This window comes from Sapajus apella, unplaced genomic scaffold (genome assembly GCF_009761245.1).
Source record: "Sapajus apella isolate SASKATOON/1434 unplaced genomic scaffold, GSC_monkey_1.0 scaffold12, whole genome shotgun sequence".
NCBI lineage: Eukaryota > Metazoa > Chordata > Mammalia > Primates > Cebidae > Sapajus > Sapajus apella.
This window is the reverse complement of record NW_022436952.1, coordinates 5,228,211-5,254,446: the sequence shown is the minus strand read 5'-3', so window position 1 is coordinate 5,254,446 and position 26,236 is coordinate 5,228,211. Positions and strand designations below refer to the sequence as shown.

Sequence of the window (26,236 nt, the reverse complement as noted above, 5' to 3'; positions counted from 1 at the left end):
GGCCATCCTAATAATCTGACTCTCAGCCCCTACTCTCAGGCACAGAGGTCGAAGAGACGGGCTTTCCCTGCACCGCCCTGTTTAGATGCAGCCTCTTCGTCCCGGCAGCCCTCCGGGATTCCCAGTGTCCACCGGAGCGAGGGGAGGTGGGGGACTGCAGCCCAGAACTCAGCTTCCCGGACCTCCCCAAACTCCCGCCTCTCCGGGATTAAGGGAGTAAATCCCTGACGCCAAAGACCAGGTCAAGGACAAGTTCTCCCCCGCCCTACTCCCCACTCCTGGGCGGGGATTCACCTCCCTTCCCGGATGAAAGGTACTAAAGAGCCGACGGGGGGCCGCGGCGGGCCCCAGGCCCTTGATGTTCCGGTTGAACAGGTGCTGGTGAAAAGGAGGCGGACCCAGCGGAAGAGTCTGCCAGGGGGCAGTGCACCGAAAGAGGGGCGGCCTCCTCCACCCCCAGTCCCCCTGCCCGTCTTCCCCTCTCCTGTTTGCCCCTCCTCCGCAGGAAGCGTTCCCGGCTGCGAGGTCTTTGAAGTGCCGTTGAAGCCCCCAGGACTGCCTTCTCCCCAACGCCACCCGACCTCCCGCTGGGGGGGGGGGGCGAGTGACCTTTAGTCTCCACGGGCGTCGTCCCGCTTTAGGAAGTTTTTGGGAGTCAGATCTCACCCCCGCTTCCCCACACCGGGTCTTGGGAAGAAGACTTTGGGCCGACGCCCCTCACTTCTCCCGCAGACTCAATTACAGGGACTTGAGTCCTCTGGAGTGCTGCGTGTGAGTTACGTTGTGTGTCTGTGCGTGCCTAGAGGTCTAGTGTAACTGGTGTTAGTGAGCGCCCCGTGGTTGCGGGTCTCTAACTCTCGTGGGTCTCTAAGCGCTCCCGCGGGGCTAGAGCGGAGGTTCGCGTCTCTGGGAGGGTCAGTGGTGTGACTGAGGCTGGCAGTGAGCTCGTGTCCGTGGGTGCCTCGGTGTGTTTTTGGGGCTCCGAGTCCCTGTGCGTGCGTGTGTGTCGATGAACCCGACAGGAAGCTCCCCGAGGGCAGGAATATGTTTTGCTCTCTACTGGATCTCGATCCCTGCGGCTGACACCGAGCGTTTCTTAAATATCTGTTGAATGAATAAATGTCTGCGTGCGAGAGGGTCTACCCTCCAGAGTGGCCTCCGAGGAAAGGGCCCGAGAGCACCCATCCAAAAAGACCCCCAGACACAGCAGTGAGGGGGCGAACGGCCCGCGTCTCTCTCGTTCCTCCTAGCGCCCCTAACCCCGGTCTCCACCCCCAAGTTTCCCTGGGGCTGAAGAACCCACCCAGAGACGAAGATTTGGGCGGAGGGGGCTGGAGACTCGGGAACCCGGGGCCCGAGACGGGAGGGCGGGCAGAGGGAGGGCTCGGGAGCGACGACCCAGAGCCGTAAAACGAAAAAGAAAGCAGGCAAAGCAGCGCGAAGCGAACGAGCGAAAAGCTCCCTACCAAGCCAGGCTTTGTTCCCTGAACCTAAGACTTTACCCGGCGGCGGGCGGCGGGCGCGCCGGGAGCGAGCGAGCGGAGGCGCGCGGCCATGGCTGCCGCGGCCGGGCAGGGGGGCCGGGGGGGCGGCGCGTGAGCGGGCGGCGCGGGGCGGCGCGGGGCGGGCGGGCGCCCGCGATGTGCCACTCGGCGCCTCCCCCGCCGGGCCCGGGCTGCGCGGCGGCGGGGCTGCCCTAGGAGCCGGGCGAGCGGCGCGGAGGGGGCGAGCCCAGCGCGCGAGTCTCATTGTTGTGGGGGGGGCCCGTCGGGGCATGAGGGCGAGAGCACGGCGGGGGGGGGCGGCCAGACAGAGCGAGCGAGGAGGAGGAGGAGGAGGACGCGGAGGAGGAGGAAGGAGGAGGCAAAGAAAAGAAGCGGCGGCGGCGGAGGAAGAGGAGGAGGGGGCGAGGAGGCGCGCGGCCCCCCGCTCCCTCCCTCCCCCCTGACCCCCGACCCCCGCCGGCCGGCCCCCCGCCCCAGCCCCGGAGGGAGCTCATGGGAGTATGAAGGAGATGGTAGGAGGCTGCTGCGTATGTTCGGACGAGAGGGGCTGGGCCGAGAACCCGCTGGTCTACTGCGATGGGCACGCGTGCAGCGTGGCCGTCCACCAAGGTACGGGGGTGGCCCGCGGGGGGCGGCGGGACCCCGGGGGCGGCATGCGCGGGGCGCCCCCGGCCGCGCCCTCTGGAGACCTCCCGGGGCTCGCGTGCCCCTCCCCCACCCCACCTGAAGGGAAGGGAGGCGTGGGGGGCTCCTCCCGCCCGGTCCTGGAAGACCGGGTCAGGCATTGTTTTCTTGTCTATTGTTCCAGTTCCGCGCCCCCCACCCCAAGTTGAGCGAGTTTGGGGAGAGTCTAGGAAGCAATGAGTGAACTCCCCTCGCCCCACTGCGCCGGTGTCGGGGCTGCCAGGGGAATGTTTACCTGCGAGGTGTCCCCTCCCGCCCGCGCCCGGTTATTTTGGTCCCGGCTCCGGGAGGAAGAGGTCAAGGGGGGGGCGTCATCCCCCCCTCGCTTCCGGATACTGGGAGGAGCGGACTTGGCAAGGGAAGAGAAGGGTCCCAGGGGAGAAGGGACTCCTAAAATCCACCAGGGAAGAGCTGAGGATGGGAGAGAGGTTGTGCAGGGGGCCGGAATCGAGAAGAGGGAGGCTTGGAGTTTCCCCCAGCAGCACATGGTTCGGGAGTTAACTCCTTGAGGAATCTTGCCGAGGGCGCAGGCTGGCATCTCCCGCCTGCCTGGCACAGGCAGCCGGGCCCCCCCTTCCTGGGACAACCCTGAATGCTGTGGCCGGGGGCTCTTCCCGCCACGCTCCTCTCGGTTTCCAGCACTGCACCTGCCCTCGGCCTTGACTTTTGACCTGATTCTGTGATACTCAGAAGTAGAAGATGAGGTCCCTAGACCCCCTACTTTGCCTCGTCCCTCACTGGCCCTTTAAGAAATCCCCCCGCCCACAACAACAAAACGTGTTTGACGGTCGTGATTGTTGTCCCCACTGGTTTTCTCTATTCTTGATTCTGATGGCTGGTCCGCTGGGAAGCAAGTCCAGAAAGGGCGTGGGGGGAGGATCATCTGGAAGTTTAAGGTCAAAGACTCAGACTTCCCGCCCTGTTTGGAGTAGTTGCTTGTGTGGCTGAAGGCTGGTGTTGTGTGGTCGGGCAGGGCTGCTGTTGAGTGTGTGACCCCCAGACTGGGGTGCAGCCCCCACCGCTGGAACTGGCTCTAGTCTTTTGGAGTCACTGCCTTCCCCCAGTTACCCTGGGAAAAGCCACTGGCTGACAGCTTTGCTCAGAGACTATCCTCCCCACCCTCAGCTTGCTATGGCATCGTTCAGGTGCCAACGGGACCCTGGTTCTGCCGGAAATGTGAATCTCAGGAGCGAGCAGCCAGGGTGGTGAGTTCCAGACTACCCCCCTCCACTCCCTGGGCCCCTCCCACACACCTGAGCGGCCGGGATTGAGCTAGGGGACTCTGAGTCTGAGGCTGAGGCTGGGTGGGACTTAGCCCTGCTGCACAGACTTCCTGTTTCCTGCACACCTATCTCCAGCCCCATCTCTGCCTCACACTCATCCCTCCCTCTCCCCCACCTCAGGCATGGGGCTTTGGTTTTTTTCTGTTTCGACTTTTTTATTATGGGAAGTTTTCTACTCGTTGAAAAATAGAGGGAAAACTATAATGAATCTCACGTCGCCTTCCTCATCTTCAACAGTCCGACTCATGGCCAATTCTGTTTCTGCTGTAGCCCCACTGATGCCCCTAGAGCTTAGCATTTCAGCCTGGGACCCCTTGAATGTATTCAGGGAGGGCCCAGCTCAGCAGATCCCCCAACCCCTGTGTACCCTTGCATTGGCAGAGGTGTGAGCTGTGCCCACACAAAGATGGGGCATTGAAGAGGACTGATAATGGAGGTGAGTCGGGTTCATCTGCTGAGATCAGCAAGGGCCCCTGAGCAGGGTCTGGGAAGGCAGAAGTGGACTGGGTTGGGGTGGAGGCTGGGTTTCCTTTCCCGGGCTGGTGCTTGAATCTGATGGGAAGGCTGTGGAGGAGGGGACAGTCAGCAGTGTGGGGTCATGAGGGGTGGGGTCTCCAGCTTGCCATCTAAAGCTGAGGCCACCCCCACACTACCTCAGGCTGGGCACACGTGGTGTGTGCCCTCTACATCCCCGAGGTGCAATTTGCTAACGTGCTCACCATGGAGCCCATCGTGCTGCAGTACGTGCCTCATGATCGCTTCAACAAGGTCAGCGGCCCCCCACCTTGTCCCCTACACGTTCCCTCCCATCCATGGGTTCCTCCAGCGCTCCCTTCATCTAGTGTAATTTGATTCTGTCCAACCAGCACTGTCAGTAAACTTGGGAGGTGGGTCGGTACCTATTAGTGAACCACCCTTCTGTGGACAGATACACTCGTGCCGTGGCGCTCAGGTGAAATAGTAGGCTCCCCTGCAGTAGTTCTGCCAGAGGGTAGACCTTCACAGGTAGTTCATTCATTCATTTGCTGGCATACTCTGTTCTGTGCTGATCAAGACAGGTGTGGTGCCCGCTCAATGGAACACAAGTTCTTGGATGCAAAGATTGTAAATATCAGTAAAGAGGCAAATAAAGTAAACACAATTTGTGATAAGTGCTGTGGGGAAAATAAGACACTAAAATAAAGACCTGGTGGGGGCTTACTTTAAACCAGATGGTCAAGGAAGGAGACATTTAGACTGAGACCTGGGGCATGAGAAGGAGCCAGCCTCAGGATGGTGAGGGCCCCCAGGTTCCAGGCAGAAGAAAGCTTGCCCAGAGGCACAGAGGTGGCATAAGCTCCCCAGTGAGCAAGGTAGACACCGGCCTTGGCCTTTCAGAGCTCACCATCCACGGACTGTGCCACCCAGCATAGTAGCCGCCGGCTACAGGTGGCTACATAAATTAAAATTAAATAGAGGCTGGGCGGGGTGGCTCATGCCTTAATTCCAGCACTTTGGGAGGCTGAGGCGGGTGGATCACCTGAGGTCAGGAGTTTGGGAACAGCCTGGCCAACATGATGACACCCTATCTCTAGAAAAATGTAAAAAGTAGCTGACCATGGTGGTGGGCACCTGTAATCCCAGCTACTCAGGAGGTTGAGGCAGGAGAATCCCTTGAACCCGGGAGGTGTAGGAGGTTGCAGTGAGCTGAGATGGTGCCACTGCACTCCAGCCTGGGCAACAGAGGGAGACTGTCTCAAAAAAAAAAACCACCATCACAATTTAGAATCTAGTTCCTCAGTCACACTAGCCATAGTTCAAGTGCTAATAGCTCATGTGACTGTTAGCAGTTGTCTTGGACAGTGCAGACCACAGAGCATTTTCATCATTGCAGAAAGTTCTGTTGGGCGCGGTGGCTCACGCCTGTAATCCCAGCATTTTGTGAGGCCAAGACGGGTGGATCACCTGAGGTCAGTTGAGACCAGCCTGGCCAACACAGTGAAACTTCATTTCCAATAAAAATACAAAATTAGCCAGGCGTGGTGGCAGGCGCCATGCTACTCAGGAGGGTACTCAGCGACTCTCAGGAGACTGAGGCAGGAGAATCGCTGGAACCTCAGAGGCAGAGGTTGCAGTGAGAAGATTGCGCCACTGCACTCCAGCCTGGGCGACAGAGCAACTCCAAAAAAAAGAAAGTTCTGTTGGATAGCACTGAGCTAAAATGGAATGGAGGGGGTGGCCTAGGGACCGTCAGTAGGACAGGGGCTCCCTGGAGGAGGGGACGATTGCGCCCTGTCCTGCAGACCTGTTACATCTGCGAGGAGCAGGGCCGGGAGAGCAAGGCGGCCTCGGGAGCCTGCATGACCTGTAATCGCCACGGATGTCGACAAGCTTTCCACGTCACCTGGTGAGACCCCCTTCCCACTTCCCCCCGACCCCCCACCGCCGGGTTGTCTGGGATGGCCACTGATGGGGCTCATCCTAGCTGCTGTCTTTTTGGTGATGGCGGCAGTGCTTTCTTTGGATGGTCTTGGTTTCACCTCAGCAGGGGTCCAGGAGCGGGGGAGGAAGGTGGCTGGTCTGATCTGTGGCCACAGCCATCTCAGGCTGACCTCTCTGGTTAGTGCCCAGATGGCAGGCCTGCTGTGTGAGGAGGAAGTGCTGGAGGTGGACAACGTCAAATACTGCGGCTACTGCAAATACCACTTCAGCAAGATGGTGAGTCCCGCTGCCAGCGCATGAGGGCTCAGCCAGCCACGGTTAGACGGTTAGATGGTTAGAGGACATGGGCTCTGGACCAGGCCAGTGCCTGGTGCTGGGAGGACGGAGGGAAGAACCCAGTCCCTGCCTGAGAGGAGCTCTTCATTTGATGAGGAATAAAGTACAGCCGCAGGGGTGTGGATCAGAGCCGGACCTGCAGTCTGTCCTAGAAGACAGGGCTCAGACCCTGCCTGTCGCAGTCTGGGAGGCTTCAAGGAAGAGGTAGCGTTTAAGCTGAGTGGAGATGGAAATCAAAATAAGAGCCAACGTTTGTGTGGGAGGCAACATTTACTATGCCTCTGCCTCAGGACGAAGTTCTTCCCGTGTGTTATTTTGTGTGGTCCCCCCACCAGCCCTAAGAACTAGGTATACTATATTTTCTCCATTTTACAGATGAGTAAACTAAGGCTCACTAAGGTTATGTAACTTACCTCACAGTGGGTAGATGGGATTTAGAACGGGCAGCCTGATTTGAAAACTCCTTGGGAAACTGCCAAACAGGGAAACAAGTCCCAGGCAGAGGGACTGGCATGGACAGAGAGTCCTGAGAGGAGGAAGGGCAGGGGTGAGCAGCAGGAGAACGGGGTGTTTGGTATGGAAGAGGCAGGAGATGAGGCGAGAAAGCAGGGCCCAAGCTCGACTTGTCTCCAGGTACACCCCAGGCTTCAGGGGCCCAGGGAGAGGCTGGAAAGGGTGGCACTGTGTTCGTGGAGAGACTTATGTGTCCCAGAAGCTGTGAGGTGTTCTGGAGCGGTTGGTGGCAGCTTGGATCTACCCCCTAGCCACAGGCTTGTAGGGCTTGTAAGCAGGAGAGTAACATGATCAGATTTGTTTTTTAGGAAGATTACCCTGGCAGCCGCTATGAGGCTGGATCAGAAGGGCTGAGGCTGGTGGCCGGGGAGACAGCTGCAAGAGGGGGGGTGGAGGGGTGAGCCTGGATGCTAGAACAATTTCTAGGGAGACTTGCCTAATCATGGGAGTAGCTGAGAAGCAGGAGTCGGGGGTGACACTTAGGATCTAGGCTCTAGACACTGAGTGAATGGAGCTTGAATACCTGGGGGGTACCATGAACAAGGGGTGCTGCTGGCTTCTGTCGGGGGAACACATGTCCTGATTTGCTCCACATAGTCCCAGTTCATACCTGCTGCCCTCGTGTAATTATGAATAGTTTCCCTCTTTCATCTTTGAAAGTGTCCAGGTTTGGGTCATAAGCTATATGGTCACCTTGGTTTCGGGGTTTGATGATAACTTAGAATGGGGTAAGTGAGCTTGGTTTGGTTTGCAGGAGATGCCACATGGAGACATTCAGATTTGGTGGATGTCAGACTCCTGGGCAGGGTGTAGTAGCAGCCCCAGGCTTATAAGGCAGGGGCTGGAATCCCAGGGTGTCCACAAGGATAGGTCACGTGGGCCACAAAAGGGGGGGCCTTGCAGGGTGTGAGTCTCTGCGGGTAGGAGCGGTGTCCAACACCGGAGCTGCCAGTCGACAAGGCCTGAAATTAGCCCCTGGATTTGGCAGTTGGGAGGTAGCTGGTGACCTTAGAGGGAGCAGCCCCAGGCCCAGGGAGGGTGAAGCCTTCAGGCTGGGTCTGTAGTGAGAGAATGGGGAGGTAGGCACTGGAAGGAGAGGCAGCATGAGGGTGGTTTGGGTTGTGTTGAAGTTTACTTCTGGCTTTCTTCAAGTTCAGGGCAGCATATCCTTAGGGACAGGAGCAACCACTGTGTTTTGTGGAGGGGAGAGGCCAGGCAAAAAGAGAAGGGAGTGATAGCTGAGCCAAGCGTCTGGAGGGAAGATCGGATGTGGAGTGCAGGGGAGCAGCGACTCCCCACAAGGGCTCAGACAGCCAAGAGGGCACCATGGAGAGGGTGAAAGACACGGGCCCCAGTCTCACCTCCACCTGCGCTCTTGGGGGCCAAGATGCGTCCTTGCCTCTTTTGGGCCTCAGTGGTTGACTCTGCACGTCGGACGACCTGGCTGGGACCCGCTAGGATTTTCAGGCTGGAGAACACCCTTCTGCTGAGCAGAGCATCACAGAGGACATGAGGTCCTCTTAGTGATGGATGGGGCACTGGGACTCATCCCCAGGATCAGGATCCTCTAACCTTCTGGAAGCGTTCCCTAAGTCTGTGAGAGGAGGGTCTACAATTCCTCTCAAATCTCTCCCCCAGAAGACATCCCGGCACAGCAGCGGGGCAGGCGGAGGAGGCGGAGGAGGAGGTGGCAGCAGCAGCAGCATGGGGGGAGGTGGCAGTGGCTTCATCTCTGGCAGGAGAAGCAGGTCAACCTCACCATCTACGCAGCAGGAGAAGCACCCCACCCACCATGAGAGGGGCCAAAAGAAGGTAGAACCGCCCCCCGCCCCCCAGTCGTTACTCCCACAGGGGGACTCAGAGACTCACAAACATGGCTCAGGAAGCCATCATGGCTGGGCGTGGTGGCTCACTCCTGTAATTCCAGGACTTTGGGAGGCCGAGGCGGGTGGATCACCTGAGGTCAGGAGTTTGAGACCAGCCTGGCCAACATGGAGAAACCCTGCCTCTATTAAAAATATAAAAAAGGCCGGGCGCGGTGGCTCATGCCTGTAATCCCAGCACTTTGGGAGGCCGAGGCGGGTGGATCACGAGGTCAAGAGATCGAGACCATCCTGGTCAACATGGTGAAACCCCGTCTCTACTAAAAATACAAAACATTAGCTGGGCATGGTGGTGCGTGCCTGTAATCCCAGCTACTCAGGAGGCTGAGGCAGGAGAAATGCCTGAACCCAGGAGGCGGAGGTTGCGGTGAGCCGAGATTACGCCATTGCACTCCAGCCTGGGTAACATGAGTGAAACTCCGTCTCAAAAAAAAAAAAAAAACTACAAAAAAAATTAGCTAGGCATTGTGGTGGTCATCTGTAATCCCAGCTACTTAGGCTGAGGCAAGAGAATTGCTTAAACTTGGGAGTTGGAGGTTGCAGTGTGCCGACATTATACCACTGCACTGCAGCCTGGGGGACAGAGCGGGACTCTGTCTCAAAAAAAAAAAAGCCATTAGGAGGTGCCCCCAAGGTCTCTGCCCTGCCTTCTTCCTTCCTCTGAGGCCACTGAGGGCAGGAGGGGGCTAATGAAGTGAAACAGGTTGGGGGGTGGGGGGGCCTAGAGGGTGAGATGGGAGCTTGACTTCCCTATGGCTGTGTTAGTGGTCCTCTGGGTCCTCCCCATGACATCACAGTGTCCCCCAAGCCCCAGATGCGTGGTCCTGCACGTTGGCACATGTCTCTGCGGTCCAGCCGTGTGCCACCTAGTGTGTAAATGCTCATGCCAGCATTCCCTTGAGCCACACAGTACAGCGTGCGCTGCTCTCGTCCCTCTGTGCAGCTGTGTCCCAGGTGGACACCCTTGCAGGTGTGTGTACACGCGAATGGTGCTCTGTGGCACTGGCGTGATAATGGGACAGGCTATTTTTAGCCAGTGGGGGGGGAGCTGTTGGCTCATATTGAAACTTGCCTGAGTTGCTCCTACCCTGCCCATTCCCCATCCTTCCTCGGGGGAGATAATGCCCACAAAACCCCATCCCTGAGAGGGGCTCAGCTCCCCACACCCACACGCTGTGTATATCCTCGCCCAGACCACCCCTCAGCACAATATCTGGTCACCTCTCCCTCTCCAGAGTCGGAAGGACAAAGAACGCCTTAAACAGAAGCACAAGAAGCGGCCTGAGTCGCCCCCCAGCATCCTCACCCCGCCCGTGGTCCCCACTGCTGACAAGGTACTGCTGCCCACGCTCAGAAGGGATAGTGCGTGGGTCTGGGGCAGCAGAGAGAGGGAGGCGAGGGACGAGAGGTTGGTGAGCTGGAGACCTGGACACCTTCCCCTCCCACTCCACACCCTGTATTCCCTCTTCCAGCCTAGAAGGGGCCACCAATCACTGACCAATCATGGGATTTGGGGTTTGGGGTGCTGGCTGCCACATGTTCCCATCTGCCTCTGTACAGACAGAGGGCCTCCGCCCTGGGCCATTGTCTGCAGAGAGTGGAGACACAGCACTCAGCGCTGTTCTCCAAGTTCTAGGGCCCATGTCCCCAGAGATAGTAGAGGACATGGCCCACCCCCATCAGGAGGACACCTAAAGCTTGTCACCCAACCCAGATAACACTCGGTGCTGGTTGGAGGGGCTGAAAGTTCTAACCAAGGCGGCATGGGGGGCAGGCCCCTGGACAGTACCCCGAAACTCCCACTCATCCCACAGAAATTGGCAACATCTGGATGAGCCATGGCAGGGCCTACCCTAGGCCAGAGAATGACTCATCCAAGCTGGAGCAGCCCTCCTGCTCCCTGCAGCCTGCCCTCCCCATGGGAAAAGAACCAGGGAGGATGGGGGGAGCTGGAAAAACTGCTTCCTCCTGTTACCATTAGTGCCCATTCACCTCCACCCCACCTCAAACAGTGGGCAGAGCTCTGGGCACCTTAGCAGGAGGCTCAGGTATCAGGTTTCCAGGGTGATGTTGCTGTGGCAACTGCCCCAGTAAACCTCTCCCCTCCCTGCTTCCCTTGGCTCACCTGGAGAGCTTGTCATTCATGCTCTCTGACCTTTCCAGGGGCCTGCAAGCAGGTGGCAAGAAATGGCCAGGGATCTGGGAGTTTCTCCAGTAATTGGATGTCCCTTGGACATGCCAGAGAACTCTGCCCATCCCCCTCTACTCGCCCCGGCACTTCAGCTACCCTTCCCCCCAGACCCTCCTTCCCTGCTCTCAGAACCACATCTGGCTCCCTTCAGAACTCCAGCTGTTGAAAAGAACAAAGAGGAAGACAGAGACCAGGACTCCGCCCAGGAGGCGCAGTGCAGGGTGGCTGTCGTTTCTGTCCAGCCTCCCTTCAGCATTAGTCTGTTCAGGACCATTAACTGAATACCTGGTCGCTACCAGGAGGAAAAGGGCCATCCCTGGCAACAGCCTGAAGCACAAACTCACAGCATGCCAGGCTGTGTTCTAGAACCAGGAGATGGAAGGATATGTGGAGATTAGTTCAATAATGCTCAAAATAATCTAATGAAGTTGGTAATTTACAAACCCCATTTAATACATGAAGATCATGGGGCACAGAAAGGTTAAGTATTTGCCTAAAAGCACACAGGGAGTAACGTGGTAGAGTTGAGATTCAAATGCAGTCTGGGTTGAAGGTTTGTGCTCTTCACCAGCTCACAGTACTGTCTCTGCAGTTGCTGCCATGGAATGCCTCATCACGTATTGACCCCATACCATGTATCCGGCATCATGCTGCTTCTCACTCACCACATACGCATAGTACTCCCCGTAAGGACACTGATACTCGTGGAGGTTGAGACATTGCACAATATAACATGGAGGTGAGGCCGGGTGTGGTGGCTCACGCCTGTAATCCCAGCACTTTGGGAGGCCAAGGCAGGTAGATCACCTGAGGTCAGGAGTTTGAGACCAGCTGGCCAACATGGTGAAACCCTATCTCTGCTAAAAATACAAAAAATTAGCCAGGTGTGGTGGCAGGTACCTGTGACCCCACTACTTGGGAGGCTGAGGCAGGAGAATCGTTTGAACCAGGGAGATAGAGGTTGCAGTGAGCCAAGATCATGCCACTGCACTCCAGCCTGGGCAACAAGAGTGAAACTCTCTCAAAAAATGAAAATTTTTTTAAAAAAAAGCATGTTGGTGAAGGGCAGTGCCCCCCAGGCTCATACCCTGCCCTGCCCGACTCCAGAGCCCATGCTCTGTCAGCTGCCACCCTGCCACTCTGCTTGGTTTCTGGTGCCTCAGACATGGGACAGAATATTTCAGTGCAGAATGGCAGCTGTTGACATGTGGTCATGTGTGCACAGGGCTCTGGAAGTAAGGGGACAGAGTGCCTTGTACCTGAGGTATTTAGGGAGGCTTCAGGAAAGAGGGACTTCTAAGCTGGATTTTAAAGGATAGGCTCTCCTGGCAGATGCTTAGTGTGTGCAATCTCAGGTCGTCTAGGAAGACCATGGGTGGTCAGAGAATGGGTGGGAGACCAGGGGGCTGAAGTTTGGGGTGGCAGCCAGAGGGCTCCAGGATGACACCAGAGAAGAAGCCCATTCTCCTGTGGGTCCTCTTCTCTGCCCCCCACTTCTAGCATAGCTCCAGCCCTCTCAGGCAGCCTAAGTATTCAGTGAATCAATGGACCAATGAGTAAATCAGTTCAGAGTCTGGAACTGTTTTCATCTCTCCCTCACCCTCCAACTTCCGCCTGGGGTGAAGGACAGACACCTTTTTGGGTTCAGTGAATTCCTCTCTGCCTCACACCCAGGAGTTCCACAGCTGCCTCCCCATATCCCTGGTCTAGGAGCTCCCAGCCACTCCCTGCCCGGAAGCCCTTCATGAAGCTAGCTGTGGGGTCTCCCAGTTGAGCCAGGTCCTTTGCCCTCCTGCTTCACCCCCATGCCAGGATCAGCGCAGGCCCAGGCAGCTGGTGACGAGCCTTCTCTTTTCCTCTCCTTCAGGTCTCTTCCTCGGCCTCCTCTTCCTCCCACCACGAGGCCAGCACGCAGGAACCCTCTGAGAGCAGCAGGGACTCAAAGGGGAAAAAGTCTTCCAGCCATAGCCTGAGTCATAAGGGGAGGAAACTGAGCAGCGGGAAAGGTGTGAGCGGTTTTACCTCCGCCTCCTCCTCCTCCTCCTCCTCCTCCTCCTCCTCCTCCTCTGGGGGGCCCTTCCAGCCTGCAGGTGAGTGTGGGCGTCCAGAAGGAGGCTGGGAGTGGCGTGGGGACAGCCTTTTGTCCTGAGCTTTTCTGGCGAGGGTCTTTGCATATTGGTTTGCATCTCATTTACTTCTACATTGGTTCAGGATAAAGATGGGGGATCCCCACCAAGTGACTCCTCTCCAAACTCTGCTCCTCTCCCCATCGAGGGCTGCCCCGCCAACCCCATGACAGTATTCTTATCCCTTGCATTTGTGCTGCAAGGTGCCATTTTTCAAGCACCCCCATTGACTGTTTATCTCCTTTAATCGCTGCAGTCATCTGGTGAGGCCAGTGGGGTGCGAGTTACTCTCCCCCATTTTATTACAGGTGGGAAAGCTGGAGGGGTCAGAGGTACTCATCCCAGGACACAGACAGTGGCAGAGCTGGGACAGGAAACCAAGCGTCCCCATTCCTAGACCAGAGCTCTCTCCCGCCAGTACAGGTGGGAGTGGGAGGGAGTGCGGGGATCCGGGTTCCTGCTGTAACCCTGTTTTCTGTCTGTGCAGTCTCGTCCCTGCAGAGCTCCCCTGACTTTTCTGCATTCCCCAAGCTGGAACAGCCAGAGGAGGACAAGTACCCCAAGCCCACAGCCCCTGCTGCTTCAGCCCCGCCTTCTCCCTCAGCCCCCGAGCCCCCCAAGGCTGACCTTTTTGAGCAGAAGGTGGTTTTCTCTGGCTTTGGGCCCATCATGCGATTCTCCACCACCACCTCCAGCTCAGGCCGGGCCCGGGCGCCCTCCCCTGGGGACTATAAGTCTCCACACGTCACGGGGTCTGGGGCCTCAGCAGGCACCCACAAGCGGATGCCCGCGCTGAGTGCCACCCCTGTGCCTGCTGAGGAGACCCCTGAGACAGGCCTGAAGGAGAAGAAGCACAAAGCCAGCAAGAGGAGCCGCCATGGGCCAGGCCGTCCCAAGGGCAGCCGGAACAAGGAGGGCACTGGGGGCCTAGCTACCCCATCCTTGCCCAGTGCCCAGCTGGCTGGCTTTACCGCCACTGCTGCCTCACCCTTCTCCGGAGGCTCCCTGGTCAGTTCTGGCCTGGGAGGTCTGGCCTCCCGAACCTTTGGGCCTTCTGGGAGCTTGCCCAGCCTGAGCCTGGAGTCCCCCTTGCTAGGGGCAGGTTAGTGACCCCTGGGGATGGACAGCATTTCAGGGCCCAGCCAGTCTAGTGAGGAACAGAGCTTACACATGCACTTAGAAGGAAATGGGATGGATACTGCTCCAAAAGAGAGAGTAAGGAGGTGACAGTCACCTTCAAGACATCCCCCTGTGCATGGCTGGAGTGGAAAGGATTGGGGGCAGATTACCAGCAGGTTTTACCAAGTTTTGGGAAGGAGATTAGAAAAGCTAGGAATTCCCAGCCCTGGGCAGGGCAGTTTAACAAGCAGGCGCAGCAAACAGATGTCACCCAGGCAAAAAGTGACATCTTTGCAGCAAGAGGGTTAGACTGGGGTGTGTAGCCAGATTCTGGGGTCGCTCTAGCTGGGGAGGGGCTGTTGCAGCCACCTGGCTGAGGAGGAATCAGAGGTGGAGGGTAATCGTGTGCTTCCCTCTGTCCTTCTTGTGCCTGCAGGCATCTACACCAGTAATAAGGACCCCATCTCCCACAGTGGTGGGATGCTTCGGGCTGTCTGCAGCACCCCCCTCTCCTCCAGCCTGCTGGGGCCCCCAGGGACCTCAGCCCTGCCCCGCCTCAGCCGTTCCCCGTTCACCAGCACCCTCCCCTCCTCCTCTGCTTCTATCTCCACCACTCAGGTGAGACCTGACTCCTGGCCTCTTCCTTCCCTGGGCAGGTTGGGGAAAGACTGGCAGTGGACCCCAGCCTTCCATGGGAGTTGGAGCAACTGGGCTTTTGCCACCAGACCTCCCTCCGGGCTCTGGTCCACTCTGCTCCCCAGCACGCCTGGCCCCCTGCATCCCAGTACACACAGTTGTGCCTAGATCCAAGACTAATGGCCAGGCTGCCTTCTGCCTCCCTCCCTCAGGTGTTTTCTCTGGCTGGCTCTACCTTTAGCCTCCCTTCCACCCACGTCTTTGGAACCCCCATGGGTGCCGTTAACCCCCTCCTCCCCCAAGCCGAGAGCAGCCACACAGGTATGTGAATCTCTGACCCCCCCACCTCCCCTTCCCAAAGGTCTAATACCCATCACTTGCATGTGACCCCAAAAAGGATGGGAGAGCTTTATGGCTGCCCCCTCCCTCTGGCCATTGCCCTCCCTGCAAAAACAAACAGGCTGGGTGTGGTGGCTCATGCCTGTAATCCAGCACTTTGGGAGGTGGGCGGATCACCTGAGATCAGGAGTTGGAGACCAGCCTGGCCAACATGGTGCAACCCCGTCTGTCTCTACTAAAAATACAAAAATTAGCTAGGCGTGGTGGTGGGTGCCTGTAATCCCAGCTACTCAGGAGGCTGAGGCAGTAGAATTGCTTGAAGCCGGGAGGCGGAGGTTGCAGTGAGCTGAGATCCGGCCATTGCACTCCAGCCTGGGTGACAAGACTCCGTCTCAAAACAAAACGCCTGCGCAGTGCCTGCCACCTGTAATCCCAGCTACTTAGAAAACTAGCCTGGGCAACATAGGGAGAATCTGTCTCTTAAAAAAAAAAAAAAATCCACACACAGCAAACCAGAGTACACTTTCACATTAGAACCCAATGAGAAGGCAGGGCCGGGCAGTTACTGCTCCATCTAGAAGAAAAAGGCAGAGATGGAAGACTCGCTCAAGGCAGGGAATGGCAGAGCCAAAGCTCAGATTCTGGTCTCCCGACTCCAAGCCCAGTGCTTTCACCGGTATAGTGTAGCCTCCCCGTTGGCCTCTTAGTGTGTCCCTGGGATCAGCGCTTACGAAGGGCCCAACCTCTCTGGGTATTTAGGAGTTAAGGGGGCGGGCCACAAGCTCCCCGCCCTCTCCCTGGAGAGTCAACCCAGCCCCAAAGAGCTGATTGGTGCAGGGAGACCACCTGTCAGGCTGGGAGGCAGGGCTTACAGCCAGGCTGCCGGCTCAGGTAAGCCTTCTTAAAGGGGACAAATAGGACTCGACGTTTGAGAATGCCAGAGTAGGGTGATATATTTGTTAAAACTCAGATCAGGATTCTGTGGCCCAAGGAAGAGTTTTGCCTCCTGATTAGGGATCTGATGAAAGCAAAAAGCCATACAGAGCTAATTATGATAATAGCCGCGTCATTAAGGGCTTGCCACATGCCAGCTAAACCCTTCAGCTAAACACACTTATTACCTTCTTTTAATCTTAATAACAGTCACTTCAGAGAGGCTGGTTAGGAAAGAGCCCAGGGTCACACAAGTTGGTGTCAGGTTTAAGTTTAATCCAGGTCTGTCTTGACCTTAAATTTCTATAACTCTGAAGATCCCAGGAAAGGAATTGGGTGGCGGATCTGAAAGAAGCCAGTGGTGCCTTCAGCCTAGAGGAGGAAAAGAGAGCAGACGCCCGGAGTTTGTTTGCCTCCCAGGGGCAGGGTTTCCAAGCCAGGGCCCTCAGCCCTGGCCTTGAACCGCCAGTCTGGGGTTGGAAATTCTTGGGGAAGGGGATCTGCGGTGAGGTCCCAATCCCAGACCCACCTCGGGGGCACTGACCCTGAGGCAGCGAGCACTCCTCCCCGCTGATCCCAGTCTTCCCTTCTTCCAAGAGCCAGACCTGGAGGACTGCAGCTTCCGGTGTCGGGGGACCTCCCCCCAGGAGAGTCTGTCTTCCATGTGAGGGAAGGGGCGGCCTGGAGGAGGGGCTGGGGCAGGAGGGACATCCGAGGGAGGAGGGGCAGAGAGGAGGGCGCGGGTTGGAACCCCTTGGGGGTACGGGGGAAGGGACGGAGAAGCCCGGAGTGGTCGGGTCAGCTGAGCCCAGGTTCCCTCTGGTCGCAGGTCCCCCATCAGCAGCCTTCCCGCACTCTTCGACCAGACAGCCTCTGCACCCTGCGGGGGCGGCCAGTTAGACCCGGCGGCCCCAGGGACGACTAACATGGAGCAGCTGCTAGAGAAACAGGGCGACGGGGAAGCTGGCGTCAACAGTGAGGAGGGGTGGCACCGGTTGGAACGCCTGTCCTAGGGTCCCAAATGTCACCTTTCTCCCCGAGGTCCCCAGGCTTCTTTAAGGTTCCGCCCCTAAGCCCTGCCTCAGCCTTGACTCTCTGCCACCCCGGGCCTCACCTCTCATCCCAGCCGGGCCACACTACTGGCCCTGGCCCGTCTGCGCCCCACCTTTGGCCCTCTTGGCCTCCGGGCCCCGACCTTACTAAACCGCAATTTCCGCCCTTCTTTCCTGATCCCTGTGGCCTCGACGTCAGCGTCAGGCTTCACCCCTGGTCCTCACACCCGTGGCTCCCCAGGCCCCGCCTCTCTTCTCAGAGCTCACCTGTGCCCCTCCTTAGGATGCCACCTCCTTTTTGAGGGCTGAGCCCTGACTCCCTTCCAGGCCCCTCCTCAGGTACCCTGGCCCCGCCCCTCCTCGCCCGGGCCTCAGGCTCGTCGCTGTCTCCGCAGTCGTGGAGATGCTGAAAGCGCTGCACGCGCTGCAGAAGGAAAACCAGCGGCTGCAAGAGCAGATCCTGAGCCTGACGGCCAAGAAGGAGCGGCTGCAGATTCTCAACGTGCAGCTCTCTGTGCCCTTCCCTGCCCTGCCTGCTGCCCTGCCTGCCGCCAACGGCCCTGTCCCTGGGCCCTATGGCCTGCCTCCCCAAGGTGAGGGGATCCCACCCAGCCCGGGAGAGAGGCCCCTGCCATGCAGTTCGGACTGGCCTTGACTGCAGCCGATAACATCCCTCCCGCAGCCGGCAGCAGCGACTCCTTAAGCACCAGCAAGAGCCCTCCGGGAAAGAGCAGCCTCGGCCTGGACAACTCGCTGTCCACTTCTTCTGAGGTGAGCACTGCGAGGAGCGGGGCAGGAAGGAGGGGGGAACTCAAGGCTCTTCTGGTCCCATCTCTACCCTGCAGCTATTGGCGGCTGGGCAGTGAAGTGATTGGCTGAGCAATTGATTGATCCATTCATTCCTCCCTTAATCAAGTAATATTTATGAGGTGCCCACTTAGTGCCAGGCTAAGCAATCAGTGAGCAAAACTGGCACAGTGCTGCTTCTGAGATAGGCTACCCCAAGCAAAAAAGGAGTAATTACCAACTGGGAGACATGTTAGGGTGGAGAGAAATTGAGGGCTGCTTCTGTGGATAGCAAGTGGTTAGGGAAGGCCTCTTGGAGAAGTATTTGTCAAGGGATTATTATATCGCCTCATGCAAAATAATCCCTGTGTAATTGGTGGTGGTTGGAATAGCAGTTGCTATTGTTGTGTTGTGGTTATTACTGGAATCCAACAAACTGGGTTCTTGTTCTCTCTCTGCCATTTATTAACTGTGTGACGTGGGCAGTAGTAATCATAATAATAACCAGCATTAATTGCACACTTGCCCTTTGTCATGCCCTGTGCTGAGATTTTTTACAGCATTCACTTAGTCTTCATCGTAAGCTTATGGAATAGGTACTACTGTTATCCCCCAGCTTATGAATGAGTAAACTAAGACAGGTTGAACCCAAGGTCACCCAAGCTGTTGAATCGTGGACATAGGGTTTGAACCTGAAGCTTTCACTTCGGCTGTAGTACTTTTGCCTACAGAGTTACTTAACCTGTGCAGAATCAATGGCTTTCCCCATAAAATGAGAATAGCAAGATAGCACAGGTCAAGCCCTCAGCCCAGGATCTGGTTCACCAGATGGTCACCACCATCATCATTGTCCATTATTAAATGAGGATGACGAGAGGCACTGGGCGCCCAGGAGGGGGTCAGGAAACATGATTTGTGAAGACAGTTTGGATTCTTAGCTCTCATCCCCGGACCCTGCTTCTTCCAGGGGTGCCTGGGGGTGAAGTGGGGGTTGCTGTGCTCTGTGAGAATGCTGGTGGGTGCTGGGCCAGGGGCCAGAAAGCTCATGCTGGCCCTCTGACCCCTCCCTTCCCCTCCCTCCCCAGGACCCACACTCAGGCTGCCCGAGCCGCAGCAGCTCGTCGCTGTCCTTCCACAGCACGCCCCCACCGCTGCCCCTGCTCCAGCAGAGCCCTGCCACTCTGCCCCTGGCCCTGCCTGGGGCCCCTGCCCCACTCCCGCCCCAGCCGCAGAACGGGTTGGGCCGGGCACCAGGGGCAGCGGGGCTGGGGGCCATGCCCATGGCTGAGGGGCTGTTGGGGGGGCTGGCAGGCAGTGGGGGCCTGCCCCTCAATGGGCTCCTTGGGGGGTTGAATGGGGCCGCTGCCCCCAACCCTGCAAGCTTGAGCCAGGCTGGCGGGGCCCCCACGCTGCAGCTGCCAGGCTGTCTCAACAGGTGAGGGAGAGCTCAGCCCTGGGAAAGGGAACAGGGTGGGGGGCTGGCTCTGGTAAGGGAGGGATGCTCCCCACAACACCCACAATCCCTAAAAGGAAAAATGACCTCTGGTCTCACAGGATATATAATCCTAGTCACCTCTTGGCCTCTAGGGACTCCACAGATTGTTAGACATGAGTGTCCTCTGGACGGTAGCTCCCCGGGGACAAAAGAGCTGTTTACTTCCTGTTCTTTACTCCAGGATTTCCTTCTGAGACAGTTCTTCCAAATCAGACCTGTATCCCTCCTGCTGCACCCCCTGAGCACAGTGCTCTAAGATCGCACATCCCTGCCTTGCTTCCCCGGGGTCTGATGGAGTCTGGGGACTTGGGAGTGGGAGCAGGAGTGTTTCCCTGGCCCTCCGCCATGATCTGTGTGTTGTCCCCCCACCCCATCCCCACCTCAGCCTTACAGAGCAGCAGAGACAACTCTTTCAGCAGCAAGAGCAGCAGCTCCAGCAACTCCAGCAGCTCCTGGCCTCCCCGCAGCTGACCCCGGTAATGCTCCTCCCTTCCCTGCCTCAGGTGCCTCTTGGTCTGCCTGGAAGGTTCATCTCAGAGGATCTGGGCCAGCTGGGAGAGGGCAGGAGCAGAGAGAGAGGGGAAGCTCCAGGCTGGGCCTGTGGGACTGGGGCTGGGACCTGTGGGGTGTCCATGGGAGGTAAGGGGATAAGATCATGCCCAGGGTCCCCTGGGCATTGAGGAAGGCCTGCTGTAATACCCCAGGTCACATCCTGCTGAGAGACTCTGGAAGCCAGCAAGTCCTTAGTCCTGAGCATTTCAGTCCCAGCCCCAAGGACGTTCAGGGGAAACTCCAGGGTCTAAGTGGCTGCGCAGGTGACACCACTCTCAACCAGAGCAGCTTCTTTGGTTTATCCCGTGTCAGGTCGGCTGAAACTACCTTTGGAGAAAAGGAGTTTTACTTTTTTTTTTTTTTTTGAGACTGAGTCTCACTCTGTTGCCCAGGCTGGAGTGCAATGGTATGATCTTGGCTCACGGCAACCTCTGCCTCCTGGGTTCAAGTGATTCTCCTGCCTCAGCCTCCTGAGCAGCTGGGATTACAGGCACCCGCCACTATGCCTGGCTAATATTTGTATTTTTTTTTATTAGATGCATTCATCTTACTATAATCTCCTTGAACACATTTAATAATTTTTGTATTTTCAGTAGAGACGGGGTTTCGCCAGATTGGTCAGGCTGGTCTTGAACTCCTGACCTCAGGTCATGCCTGCCTTGGCCCCCCAAAGTGCTGGGATTCCAGGCATGAGCCACCATGCTCGGCAAATTGAAAACTATTGACCTAGTCAATAGTTTTGGCGAAACCCCGTCTCCACTAAAAATACAAAAATTAGATGTGTGGTGGCAGGAGCCTGTAATCCAGCTACTCAGGAGGCCGAGGCGTGAGAATTGCTTGAGCCTGGGAGGTGGAGGTTCCAGTCAGCCAAGATCGCACCACTGTACTCCAGTCTGGGTGACAGAGCAAGACTCAGTCTCAAAAAAAGAAAATTATTAGCCTATTGTTTTTCAACTTGGGGGTGTCTGTGGTTGTCTTGGCAGCTGAGGGGTGAATCAGTGGGCAGGGCCAGAGATGTTAAATACCCTGCTCTTGGCGGGCAGTGCCCCAGCTGGCAAACACCAATGGTGTGCAACCATTTTCTTGTCTAGATGGGGAGACCGAGGCTGAGTACCTTGACTGTCTTAGAGGCCTCTTGGCTCCTGGTTCCAGTGTGATGGGGTGGGGGCCCAGCGAAGCAGGGCAGGCAGCAGCAGGGAAGAGATCCCTGGGACTGTTGCCCAACAAGCAGTCTGGCCCCCTTGCAGGAACACCAGACTGTTGTCTACCAGATGATCCAGCAGATCCAGCAGAAACGGGAGCTGCAGCGCCTGCAGATGGCCGGGGGCTCCCAGCTGCCCATGGCCAGCCTGCTGGCAGGAAGCTCCACCCCGCTGCTGTCTGCGGGCACCCCTGGCCTGCTGCCCACGGCGTCTGCTCCACCCCTGCTGCCCACCGGAGCCCTAGTGGCTCCCTCACTTGGCAACAACACAAGTCTTATGGCCGCAGCAGCTGCAGCTGCAGCAGTGGCAGCAGCAGGCGGACCTCCAGTCCTCACTGCCCAGACCAACCCCTTCCTCAGCCTGTCGGGGGCAGATGGCAGTGGTGGTGGCCCCAAAGGAGGGGTGAGTAAGGGGCCCGGGAACTTCCTGTCTCCCCTCTGAGGGCTAGGCAGAGATAGATTGTCAGAAGGCTTATCATCAGGTGCCTCCGAAGGGTGAAAGAAACAGTCCCTAGGTCAGCGAAGTGCCCTGCCTCAGAAGCCAGGGCCTCTCCTGGCACATGGGTGCCCTCCTGCAGAGCCAGGAAAGATCCAGTCGAAGCATGGGCTAAGAGGAAAAGGACCAATTAGAAAACAGCCTTCCTCTGGGAGGACCAATTTGAAAAGGCCATTTTGTTTCTGAGCAGACCAATTAGAAAATGATGACCCTCTGGATAGGCCAATGTCAGAAAGGCCCTCCCTCCTCCCCCTGAGGGCACAAGCCTTGACTGGCACTTACCCATGCAACCCGGTGCTCCTCTGCAGGGTGGTTTTCACAGCCCTGCGCACTCCTCAGAGCCCAGGCCAGAGGCTTCCACTGGCCCGGCTTCAGCACCCCACGGCAGCTTTCTTGGCCCAGGAGGCTGTTCTCATCTGGGGATTAGACCTGACACTTCCCACACGCCCAGCCTCCCTCCCTCTCTTTCCAGACCGCTGACAAAGGAGCCTCAGCCAACCAGGAAAAAGGCTAAATCCACCCTCACCCCTCCTGACCCCCTAAGTGGAGGGAGCAGATCCTGGCCTGAGGGGTCCTACCCTGGAGCAGGCACCTGCGCCCAGACCCTGGAGAGCCTTGACCCAGTGCTGAGGTCCAGGGAGTGTGGGGAGCTCCTGGTGCCGAGGACTGAGACTGGAGGGGAGCCCCTTCCATCTGGCCCCCTTCCCTTTCTGCGCTGTCCGCTTTGTGAGGCTCAGAGGAAGGACAGGCTGCATGCCCGCCTAGGAGCTCCACCCCCAGCAGATGTTTGGGGGGTCCGTGAGAGCAAAGGGGCTATGGCAGAAGTAGGGGTTCGTTGGACCTGTCACATGAAATGGATCAGCACTTGAATGGGGAGAAGTGGAGCGAGAGGCCCTGGGCCTGTCCCCGAGGGGAAATATTTTATGGAAGAAGGGCTGGACCCACTTTACCTGCAGTTTCTTCCCAGCTCGGGCAGATGGCAGAAGGGACCTTTTGGACTTTTTCTTGCCATCCCTCCCTCCCAGCGCAGGGGCACAAGCTGAGCTTGTAAGAGCCCACAGATGGCGGGGGCTGGAGAAGGGGCAGGACAGCATCACACTCAGCCCTCAACCTCTTGGGGCCCAGGTGATGAGGAGGAGAGGGCAGGTGCGGGGAGGCACCCGGCCTTGCTTGGTGCCCCGCCCTTTGTTTGCACTATTGGACTTCGGAGTGCCGAGGGTGGGGAGATGGAGCTGCCTGATTCAGTGTGTGTTGTGTGAGAGAGTGCGTGTGTGCGTGTGTGTGTGTCTGCCTGCCTGCCTGCCTGCCTGCCTGCCGCTCTCCCCCTGGACCTGGGGTAGGGATAGGTGCAGTGGTCGCTGAAGCAGCGCCAGAGAGGGGAGCTCCCAGCTCTTATTTGCACGCTCCCCACCTCACCAACTTTGGTCCCTCTCTGGGGCATGAATGCTTAACAAAAACCAGAGCAGTACTCCAATATTGGAGAGTCCCTGAGGGCTTGGGGCTTTGAATCAGGGTAATATCCTGCCTTCCCTCCCCTGACCCCACATGGTCTCAGGGCCCCCTTAGGGCCCCCTACCCCACTGATAGCTTGGTCCTTCCCTGGCACAAGGGGAGCCCCAGGGCTTGGGGGAGGAGGTAACGGGGGAAAATGCCACTGCTTTTAGCAAAAGCCTCCCTCCCAGAATTAACCAGCCTGCCTCCTGCACCCCACCCCCACCAACCAGGGGAGCCACTAAGCTGAGCTAACAGCTGTCCCTCACCCACCAGCTATTTCCCAGGGTGTCCTGGGCACTTCTCACCTTAAAAGAGTCTTCGCCTGCCCTGGCCTTTGGCACAGGCTGAGTGGACAGTCAGAAGAGAGGCGAGAGGCGAGGCAAAGCCTGTGTCCTGTTTCGGTTGCACTGGGGTTGGAGCCCAGGGTAGGCGCTGCCCGCTTCCCAGGCTCCTGCCTTGTCAGTCTCTTTGCATGTGTGGATTTTTCTGTGTGTGTTTCTGTTTGGGTTTTTGTTGTTGGGTTCTTTTTTTTTTTTTTTTTTTTTTTTTTAAATAAAAGAAGATGTGTATATTTTTGGCAATGACAGAAACGTAGTGCAGATATATTTTTGCCTGTGCTGCTCAACTGTTTTTTTTTTCTGATACTGAAAATAATATTAATATTCCTGTTGATAAGACTTTGTAAGATGTTAGGGAGCTGATAATGGAGGGGGTGGGAATCCTTCAGAGGCAATTTCTTAGGCACTTGCAAAGGGCTTGGGGGAGGGGGAGGCAGTTGTGATGACCTCAGAAATACTTTCTATTAATGCTAAATATGTTAGAAAGAAATGATAGAATTCAGCATTTTATTCATTTTAATCTATTAAGCTCTGTAACTCCCTGCCCCAAACCACCGAAAAGAAAAGTAAACTTCAGGCTGGGCACGGTAGCTCACGCCTGTAATCCCAGCACTTTGGGAGGCTGAGGTGGGTGGATCACCTGAGGTCAGGAGTTCCAGACCAGCCTGGCCAACATGGTGAAACCTCATCTCTACTAAAATATAAAAATTAGCCAGGTGTGATGATGCACGCCTGTAATCTCAGCTACTTGGGAGGCTGAGGCACAAGAATTGCTTGAACCTGGGAGGCCGAGGTTGCAGTGAGCCAAGATTGTGCCACTGTACTCCAGCCTGGGCAACAGAGTGAGATTCTGTCTCAAAAAAAAAAAAAAAGTAACTTTCATAGATTCTTCGAGAAGTTGCTCTTTCACACCCACACCCTTGCCCAAGGCTGGCCCACTTAGAACAAGACTTAATGTCTCTCTGGATAGGAAGGGAAGGGAAGTACATCTACTCCAAGGTTGCCATGTTGAAGAGTTCTGTGCACCGAAACCAAGACCCCCCACCCCCACTCAGAACACTTCTTCCCTCCGTCAACCCAACCCAAAGCCTGGGGTTCTCATCTCCAAGTGTCTGTTCTCCAACTTTCCCAAGCCGCTTGCATTTCTCAGGCTGGGCTACTGTGGCGGGTCAGGTAGATTTGGAGACAGGGCCCAGGCTGGGTATGAATTGGTACGGCCCTCTTCTCCTTTCCACCAGTCTCTCAGGAGAGAAGTGGCATTTTCTTCTGAGGGAGCTTCAATGGGAAAGGTCTCAAAAGCTTCAGGAGGAGCAGGATGCCAGTGCAGGGGCATGGCAGTAACCACCTCCCCGTGCCTCTTGTAACCTCAGTCCCTTTTTCAAGAGTGAATTTGGATGGTGGAAGGGGTGGGAAGAGACCCAGATTTGTAGATCTATTTGTCTAGGGGAGGGGAAGGATGTGGTTTGCAGAGCGGAAGCAGAGTTTGAAAACGCATGAGAGTGAAGTGTTCCCACCCTCGGCGAGGACGTGTGAGTGCGGAGCATGCAAAGTCAGGTGTTCCCACCCTTGGCGAGGACGTGTGAGTGGGTATACATATGGGGGCAGTGCCTGCTGTGGGGTCACAACTGGTGCATGACAGCACTGAAGGGACCTGTCTTTAGGGATCGTTTCAGCCAGCTCTTCCCATCACAGGTGACAGCTCCAAGCCTAGAAGAGGCAGGGGGCTCAGTGGCAGGGCCAGGACCAGCCCTCAAGTCTGTGGCCTCCTGCCCCATGGCACAGTCTCCACAGGGCTGGCTGGCTGTCCCTGTGTGTGTGACACTGGGTGTGAGTGCAGGGCTGTGCCTAGGTGGGAGGGTGTCTGTGTGGCCCTGACTGTTTTAGTTCAGAGCTGGTGGATCCTCTCCATGGACAGTGACACTTTAAGGATTGTCTGGGTTTGTTTTTCCTATTTGTGGGTTTTTCCCCTCAGGCTCCTGGGTCTGCCTCTGCCTCACGGTGTCCTGACCTTGAGGCTGCCCATTCCCTTCATACTGAGTTCTAGGGAGGTGCTTGCCCTAGACTCTTGGGAAGGGTCTAGAGAAATGAGAGGAGCCCAAGCCAGGGGCGAGCTCCAAGAAAGGGCAGCCTCCACACTTCTTCCCCAAATTGGAAATGCAGACAGGTTTCCAAAGGCACAGGTGCTCCTGCCAGCTCCTAGCATCTTCCTTGGTGTGCCGCGGGCCAGTTAGGGGTAGGCAGTTTGCATCCAGTTCTCTTCCTGGGGAGAGGTGCCTAGGAGTGGGGTAACTTCAACTGGGAATTCTGAGGAAGGTGGGCGAAGTGGCCTCGGCTCTCTGCCCTGTGTCGACCCAGACTGAGAGTGTGATTCGCTCCCGACCACTTTGTCTTGATCTACTGAAAACTTGGGAACTGAGGGGTACCCTCATTCCCCTTTGTTCACTTTCTCTAGCTCCACTTGGGACTTGGGTGGTAGGACTGGAGACCCCACCCCTGTTCCCGTCCCGCCCCCTTTCCATCCCAGCCTGTTTCCATGTAGCAGACCCTTCCTAGGGAGCAGGGAGGGGAAGCCACAGATTGCAAACCCAGGGGCTCCTTTTTCATTCTTTCTAAAACCTTGATATCCTCAGCCCAAAGGCGATGCCCCCCTGCCACCTCCAAGCCTGGAATTGTGCATAACCCGGATCTTGTATCTTTGTATAACGGATGTTATTTGTACGAAGGGCAGTTCGTAAACAGCACTTGTTCTTTTAATAAAAGAATGTTTTGCAAAAAAAAAAAAAAAAAAATCCAAAGATCCCCTGTGTGGTCTGGCTTTATGGAAGGGGACAGGAGGCGGGTGCCAACTGCTGG

The 26,236-nt window shown here is 56.9% G+C and overlaps 1 protein-coding gene and 1 long non-coding RNA gene across 5 annotated transcripts; one reads left to right on the top strand and one right to left on the bottom strand.

The window, feature by feature from the left end:
• The first annotated feature begins 1,649 nt into the window (after positions 1 to 1,649).
• Positions 1,650 to 26,172, top strand: MLLT6 (MLLT6, PHD finger containing). Of its 4 annotated transcripts, none has more exons than XM_032279264.1 (20): positions 1,650 to 2,114; positions 3,315 to 3,394; positions 3,854 to 3,908; positions 4,131 to 4,240; positions 5,755 to 5,858; positions 6,076 to 6,169; positions 8,381 to 8,554; positions 9,861 to 9,959; positions 12,684 to 12,906; positions 13,430 to 14,044; positions 14,498 to 14,679; positions 14,910 to 15,018; positions 16,567 to 16,633; positions 16,799 to 16,944; positions 17,417 to 17,614; positions 17,704 to 17,792; positions 18,893 to 19,242; positions 19,688 to 19,778; positions 21,102 to 21,458; positions 22,024 to 26,172. In XM_032279264.1, the coding sequence occupies exons 1-20, from the start codon at positions 2,006 to 2,008 to the stop codon at positions 22,063 to 22,065; spliced, it is 3,294 nt and encodes a 1,097-aa protein (XP_032135155.1). In that variant the 5' UTR covers positions 1,650 to 2,005; the 3' UTR covers positions 22,066 to 26,172. The 4 variants fall into 4 exon arrangements, with proteins under 4 accessions (XP_032135155.1, XP_032135156.1, XP_032135157.1 ...); XM_032279265.1 differs by having other exon boundaries at positions 1,743 to 2,114; positions 8,384 to 8,554; XM_032279266.1 differs by having other exon boundaries at positions 1,744 to 2,114; positions 12,684 to 12,822.
• LOC116552546 lies at positions 16,225 to 17,422 on the bottom strand. The gene is made up of 3 exons (XR_004269431.1): positions 17,170 to 17,422; positions 16,499 to 16,650; positions 16,225 to 16,341 (listed from the first exon to the last, which is right to left on the bottom strand). It is a non-coding gene; the product is annotated as an uncharacterized LOC116552546 (long non-coding RNA).
• Positions 26,173 to 26,236: the final 64 nt, after the last annotated feature.

Coding starts and splice junctions, on each gene's coding strand:
- MLLT6 (XM_032279264.1), top strand. CDS start 2,006: ATGAAGGAGATGGTAGGAGGCTGCTGCGTATGTTCGGACGAGAGGGGC. Junction 14,680..14,909: donor CTTCTATCTCCACCACTCAG/GTGAGACCTGAC, acceptor TCCCTCCCTCAG/GTGTTTTCTCTGGCTGGCTC. Junction 16,945..17,416: donor CGGGGAAGCTGGCGTCAACA/GTGAGGAGGGGT, acceptor CTGTCTCCGCAG/TCGTGGAGATGCTGAAAGCG.